Genomic DNA, 7306 nt, shown 5'->3' with positions numbered 1-7306 from the left:
GCCTGTTTTGTTTGTTGTTTAAGTTTACCTGTCAAAAGTCCGTGTTTATTCACTCAAATAATAAAAAAAAACACCCGATTTTGTTTCACCTTGCGGTTTCTCAATAAGCAATAATTTTGCACGAGTGCAGTTTGATTTTTTATTACACCTCGACAATAACGAGTTCATTAAACCTTATAAATAAATGCACGTCATTATTATTATTGTCCATTGAAAATTCGTAATGAAATCATGGTCGTGACGTATGTGGTGTGACGTTTTTCTTGACGGTTTTTATAGCTGTTTTACTGCAGGTATGTAATATTTCGTAAAATTAACTCGCGCAACACACCACCGATTCGAAAAGTTGCCGCAACACCCGCGTCCGTCATGCCATATTTACTGTTGTAGGAAAAAATGCCACCCCCGACGGAAGAACTGGTGCGGAAGCGGACGTCCGAGGATTTCGTTTTCGGGAGAGTCATCGGTGAAGGCAGCTTCAGTACCGTCTATCTTGCCAAAGATGTGCACACGAATCGCGAGTTCGCAAGTGAGTCGGTCATGTATAATATGGAGATTGCATTGTGCCGTTATTATTTCAGTTAAAGTCCTGGAAAAGCGGCACATCATCAGGGAGAAAAAGACAGAGTATGTTACAAGAGAGAAGAAAATTCTGCTAACTTTAGGAAGTTCCTGTAAATATTTTGTCCATTTATATTTTACTTTTCAAGACACGGATCGGCTGTATTTTGTTTTGACTTATGCAAAGAACGGCGAATTGCTCCAACAAATCAATAAGGACACCTGCTTTAGTGTGGAATGCACCAAGTATTATTCAGCAGAACTGGTTCTTGCCTTAGAATATTTAAATGCTAAGGGGATCGTGCACAGAGATTTGAAGCCAGAGAATGTGTTGTTTGATGAGAATTGGCACATACTTATCACAGATTTTGGTAGTGCAAAAATGTTAGGTGAAGATAAATCTTCAGATGAGGAAAACCAAAGAAGGCGTAAATACAGTTTTGTGGGAACTGCACAATATGTCAGTCCTGAAATTTTAAATGATGCGGAGTCAACTTGTGCCTCAGACTTGTGGGCCTTGGGATGTATCATTTATCAGATGCTTACAGGTCAAATGCCGTTTCGTGGTGCTAGTGAATATTTAATATTTCAAAAGATACTGAAACTTGACTACGAATTTCCTCAAAGCTTTGATAAAAACGCTGAGGATCTAGTAAAGAAATTACTTGTGATTGCTCCCAGTGGTAGACTGGGAGCTACAGATCAAGTACCTTATAAAAGTATACAGGAACATAAATTCTTCAGGGATATTAAGTGGGACAATTTAGGGCCTCCTCCAAAGTTCTTTAATAAATCTGATAGTGAACCTGAAATGGTCATCATACCAGATGATTTAGAACCAGGTTTGGATGAGGAGAAAGCATCAAGGCTACACTTTGAGATGCTTTCACCCCAGACGCCTCCTAGGAAAAAATCTGAACCCAATAGAAAAATAACTGATCTAAATCAAGAAGAAATTGAGCAAAGACTGGAATTACAAAAAAGTAATGTTTATCATGAGTTAGTAGAGGGTAATTTAATACTTAAACAAGGTATCATTGAAAAAAAGAAAGGAATCTTTCCTAAGCGCCGGATGTTGTTGCTCACGTTTGGGCCTCACTTATATTATGTAGATCCTGTTACTATGATTCTCAAAGGTGAGATTCCCTGGAGTGAAGATTTACGAACTGAGGCCAAAAATTTCAAGAAATTTTTTGTACACACTGTAAGTTGCTGTTTTGTTAAGAAGCGGTGTCTTTGATGAAAATTTTGTTTCAGCCTAATCGAATTTATTACTTGGAAGATCCAGACGGTTACGCTTTGGAGTGGTGCAAAGCAATAGACGAAGTAAAAGCCCACTACTATCCATCATTACAAGATTCATAGATAAATTGTAGATCAATGGAAATTGATTCTTTTAGATTTATTGTATTTATTTATATTTAATTTAAAATTTAAATTATTTGTTAGCCTAGCAAAATTATTAATCTGTAGCAGATCGTCTTATTTATAATATATTGTTTTACTTATAATTATTGAGATTTGTATTTTCATTAATAAATTAATTGATCTGGCTAGTGCGTTTGGTGTCGTCGTGTTGGTCAACCTGTTTGTCAAAATGGCTGCCAGTGATTTCGTTATTGTGACATATGAACTGTTGTCCATTATTTTGAGCGCAAAATAGAATTGATTCGAAATTTATGATTAGTGATTCTACGCTCGTGGACCTTAATTTATTACATAATTACTAAATGGACGTTATCATCCACAGGTAAGTTTGTTGTTATTGGTATTCAATTATTTTACGTTTTGTATAAGACCACCCGCCCACTCCAATTTATAAACCACCACATGATATTTTTGTTTATATTTTCTGCGGATATTAAAAATTCACGATGATATTTTCGGGCCCTCGAAAAGGGGCAAAGCCGAAATTTTCATTCACGTCGATCCGGTCAGCAACCGGCACAATTTGTTGTAGCAGTTGACAGCTGACCAATATTGTTAACAATTTGTGCTAGATTTAAAAAAATGTTGCACAATCGTCTCAGAAAAGTGTCAGTAATGTGGGAGAGTCAATGAGCTGTAGTTTAAAAAAATATTATTCTTGTTGTTATTGGTGCGTACGTAATGTACGCTTTTAGTCCTACGCCACCAATAACAACTTTAATGGTTTGCTTAATAACTAATAAATTATTTATGTTTTTCAGTATCTTTTATTTTGTATAATGGAAAACACGTGGGTTATCGGCAGAAGTACGCATAATACATAAGAAACTAGAGAAACAAGTTTGTAAACAAAGACAATTAACTTGGTTTATTATAGAAATTATAATTCATTTTTGGCATTTTACGTTAGAACGTCCTGTTTTATATTCTGTTGCAATCCCATTTTGTCGGGAACACGTACGTTCTTGACCGGCTAGTTTTTAATTAATGTTTTATGGTTCGATGGAAAACATCACGTCAACGTACGATCTTTAATCACTCGCTCGTTTCTTCCTATTCTCTTGAAGAGACGCTGCGTGCCTTGCCAATGACCATGTATTCTAGACGTATCATATCTGAAATTTCACAGATGTTAATCGTCCGACTAAAATAATAAACTGCGGACTAACGTGGCACACGTTTGTACGCCAAAATTCAGTTTTGGTGAGTGTTCGTTTATTCCATTTTATTTAAACACCATTCTTACTCATGATATACGGGAACGCTGTTTAACAATCTAGAATGATGAGTCACATGTTTAGAGCGTCGCGACGGAAACGTCGCACCAACCTCCAAACGAAAGTGTTTCGTGGACGGTCGACTCTTCGAAATGTTGAATCCGATTGACGCACTCCATCCTCTGTCGACAATCTTTCATGGGTTTTCGTCGAAAAATTATCGCATCATTGTTTTATGTATGTAAATAATTTGTACGTTTTTGTTCAGTCTAAAGCTTGTTTGACACGATGCTAAATTTTGTAGAAAATTTGTTAGAGAATGAGAGAGACCCTCGATCAGGATCATAGTCTGTCTTTGTCAAATCCTGATCGTTCATTGGTCCTCTCTCATTTTCTAACAAATTTTCTACAAAATTTAGCATCGTGTCATACAGCCTTTACAACAGAAATGTGAACCATAAGTACGAATTCATTCTTGCAAAAATGTTCTTAAATAAAACAGTTTGGAACGAGATAGCATTATCAGTTTCTGTCTCGTTATCCATGTTTACTATTTTTTTACTTGGAAATTTTTACGATTCGATATGCTATCTTTTACTAGTTTTTCAATGTATTCGCAAGCTTTCGCAAAAGGTACCCATGCGGTTTTAATTTTTGAAGATTTCTATTTTTGTGCGAGTGAAAAGAAAGATTTATCCGGTGAAAATGCGATTACATATATGTTTTTATTAAAATGAAATTCAGACCTATGTTGATTTTTATAAAACACATTGATAAATCTAATTTTGGTTTGACGCCAAAATAATAACTTGCATAACGTGATGAATGTTGTTTTACTCACTTTCAAAACAAATGTGTTTTGTAGAATGCAGATGTCGGAAAGAAATGTTGCGGTCAGAGGAAATGTTTCGTTGTTTGTGTATTGGCCATACGTTCCTCAAATTAATATGTCTGACAGTAAATGATAACGAATTGTTTAAATGTCACCAGATCAGTTGTCAATAAGAAGGAATTTGTCTTGTCGGTATCCACTCTCGTTGATATTTGGAAAATTACACATTTATCAGTAGGTCACTATTTCGCAATTATGTATAGCTTAACATTGCCAATTTTTATAACTCTGTAACACATGGATGGATTCGACTGTGTTGGATCCAGTAGGTCTCTGCTGCAAGAGATTATTGAACTTAATTTACATTAACAATTAGGAAGCGGCTGGTATATGGTGTACCACAGCAGGAATGTTATTAAGGACTTCAAAAAGCTTTAGATGGTTGGAAGCAGTAAACATGTTGTATCGACCTAATGTTAACATTATAACATTGTTGGAGCGTGCGTCCTAATTAAAAATTCAAATAACATCACACACCATTCCTACGCTTTAGTTTCCTACGTGGTAAAAGAATTTTTGTCAGTTGTGCTTGTTAAGTTTGATGTTTCTATCGTTATATTGCTTTCTTAACGCGTGAAATTTTGAAAATCGGCCAAACACGTGTTTTTCTTATTAGCCTTTCTACATTTTCGCCACATAATTTACAATGAAGAACGTGACAAATATTCACTGCATGTGATGAGTTGTTTAAAAGTTATTTATTATTATGAAGTTGTTGATTTTTGTGCATTTAGTAACCGATAAAAATTCAAATTAGCTTAAAAATAGCCACCATAAAGTACAAGTCAAAATCGACTGTCTCACATAGAGACAAACAACGTTCAGATACCTAAAAATGTTTTAACTTGCATAACCTGCGATTAAGCGATTAAGTTATGGATTTGTAAATGTGGTAGAGTTGTCTAATTTGAGTATTTTATCCGAGTGTATCAAAAGTGCTAGTTTTCAGAGAGCTTAGAATATAACTAATCGAATTATCAACAGAAGAGATGCAGCTTGGTGCATAAAGTTAAGAGGATTTGTCTGGTTTGCGAGGCAAGCTTCTTAGCTCTAAATGCAAAACAAATAGTTGTCGGTATCTTAGAAAGTCGCAGTTATCAAACAGAAACTTCGACCTAAGATGTAAAGTAAATTAAATAAAATTAATACAATTTAAATCAAAATGAACGGGAGTTTGGGATACGTACAAATTTAACTTCTTTTTGAAGTAATAACTTTAATTGCTCCATTATAAATATGTACATAATTACAAATATGATACAGGAGATTGATAAGATGCTTTTGAAGACAGATTTTTCGAAATACAGGATCGCTAAAAGTGTGGAAATAAACTGATCGAAAAAAGTTAGGGATATTATTGATATTATAACGTATCCCAAGAAGATATTAAGAAAAAGTTTGACATAAGTTAAAACTCATTATACAGGTATCCCAAAAAAAAGACGAGTCCATAGCTTCCTTATTTATCGGAGGATTTCATTATCTATACACCAAATTAAATGGTTGTGAATAGGCTATAAGATAGCCTACTAAATTCACGTATATTACTAAAAAAAGTATGTATAATCTGTTTCAAAATCAAAAATCCGCCACCTGTTGAATTATGTTGACAGAAAAAAAGAAATCCCTAGAATAAGTTTCATTTTTTGGGTTGGCCCAACCTCCCGCCAAAATTTGACATTGAACTGTTGAGTTGAGTTATTTACGTAACACAAAATAATTATTATGTACAAACAGGTGGTAGCTACCGTATCATAACTTTTGAGTGATATGATAAAATGAAAATAAAAAAACACCATGAATTACGATCGCAACAACTGTCAACAGTTTTCTTTCATAACCTCACTTTTTTCTGACACTTGCAAACACACTAAAAACAAAAGTTGGCGACGTTGTCGGTTGTATTTTCGAGGTAGAATGCAGTGTTGGTGGATTTTTGATTTTGAAATAGACTATATGTACATATTCCTATTTGGATTTTTTTTTGACAATTTACCCTTGAAGCACTTAGGGCTATACAGGTCCTTTTGTAGCCTATTCGCAACCATTTAATTTGGTGTATAAATAATTAAAATCTTCCGATAAATAAGGGGGTTATAGACTCGTCTTCTTTTTTGGGGACACCTGTATATGGGAAAACGTTTATTAAAAAAAACATTTCAATAATTCTTCGTAAAAAAGTTAACTTAAATATTTAGCAATGTCCCTAACTTTTAAGGCCGTCCTCAACTCCGGGTACCTGGTCAACTGAACCTGATCACGGTGGATATCATTCGAAAGTATTCTTTTAATAAGTAATTTTTGTTCAGACATTAGTTCTCTAACTTTTCGCGAATAATAATCTTAAAGATACAGGCTTTAGACGCTTTGACGCTTCTGGACGTATGTGTCCAGTTTTGGTGAAAAATAAGATATGCATATGTTACATCATTGAATTCAGAAGGAAATGCTCTTTTAAAAAATATAAAATTTTACCTATAGTGGTATTTAAAAAAAAAACGAGTTATCCTTATAACTCAAAAACGATTGAAGATATATAATTTAAAAAAATTACAAGTAAGTATGTAATAGAACTTACTTACCTTTACTAAATCTCAAGGAATTCCGACCACCTGTTTTCAAAGCATTTAAGTGTTTGCATATTTTATCATAATCCTGCATATATTTTATTAACAACCATTGGTTGACGTAGTAAAGGGTGTTTTTTTAAATTTGGCGTCGAAGTTGGCGTTGGAGAGTCGATTGAGATCGCACCACTCGTGTAAAGCGTAAAGCTTGTTTGACACGATACTAAATTTTTGAGAAAATTTAGTAGTAAATAAGAGAGGACCAATGAACGATCAGGATCTGACAAAGACAAACTATGATCCTGATCGTTCATTGGTCCTGATTGAGGGTCTCTCTCATTTTCTAACAAATTTTCTACAAAATTTAGCATCGTGTCAAACAAGCTTAAGATTTAAACAGCTGATCCGTGATCCGTAACCTGTATAGTGCGGTCACAATCGACAGTTCAACGCCTACTTCGACGCCAAATTTAAAAAAACACCCGTTATATATTTCATAAATGTGTCAAAGGATGAAATGGTCGTTTTAGAAAAATAGAGGACATTAGAATATTGAAGGGAAGAAATTGCATTGAAAAAAACTTACCTACTTATGAAAATGAAAGGTAACTAGGTTCTGTGGGGTATGCATAAACTGGTTT

At 34.3% G+C, this 7306-nt stretch overlaps 2 protein-coding genes and 1 long non-coding RNA gene across 3 annotated transcripts in view; 2 read left to right on the top strand and 1 right to left on the bottom strand.

The window, feature by feature from the left end:
* The first annotated feature begins 8 nt into the window (after positions 1-8).
* Pdk1 (Phosphoinositide-dependent kinase 1) lies at positions 9-2114 on the top strand. The gene is made up of 4 exons (XM_069036734.1): positions 9-293; positions 391-529; positions 582-1765; positions 1819-2114. The coding sequence occupies exons 2-4, from the start codon at positions 397-399 to the stop codon at positions 1924-1926; spliced, it is 1425 nt and encodes a 474-aa protein (XP_068892835.1). The 5' UTR covers positions 9-293; positions 391-396; the 3' UTR covers positions 1927-2114.
* Positions 2115-2164: 50 nt separating this feature from the next.
* LOC138122468 (myocardin-related transcription factor A-like) overlaps positions 2165-7306 on the top strand; it is a 41001-nt gene continuing 35859 nt past the window's right edge. Inside the window, exon 1 of the mRNA XM_069036732.1 lies at positions 2165-2311. The gene's annotated coding sequence lies outside the window, so the exon portion shown is untranslated. The remainder of the gene's footprint in view (positions 2312-7306) is intronic.
* Positions 2734-3937, bottom strand: LOC138122471 (uncharacterized). The gene is made up of 2 exons (XR_011156517.1): positions 3159-3937; positions 2734-3104 (listed from the first exon to the last, which is right to left on the bottom strand). It is a non-coding gene; the product is annotated as an uncharacterized lncRNA (long non-coding RNA).

The sequence above is a fragment of the Tenebrio molitor genome, chromosome 1 (genome assembly GCF_963966145.1).
Source record: "Tenebrio molitor chromosome 1, icTenMoli1.1, whole genome shotgun sequence".
NCBI lineage: Eukaryota > Metazoa > Arthropoda > Insecta > Coleoptera > Tenebrionidae > Tenebrio > Tenebrio molitor.
This window is presented reverse-complemented; position numbering and strand designations above follow the sequence as displayed.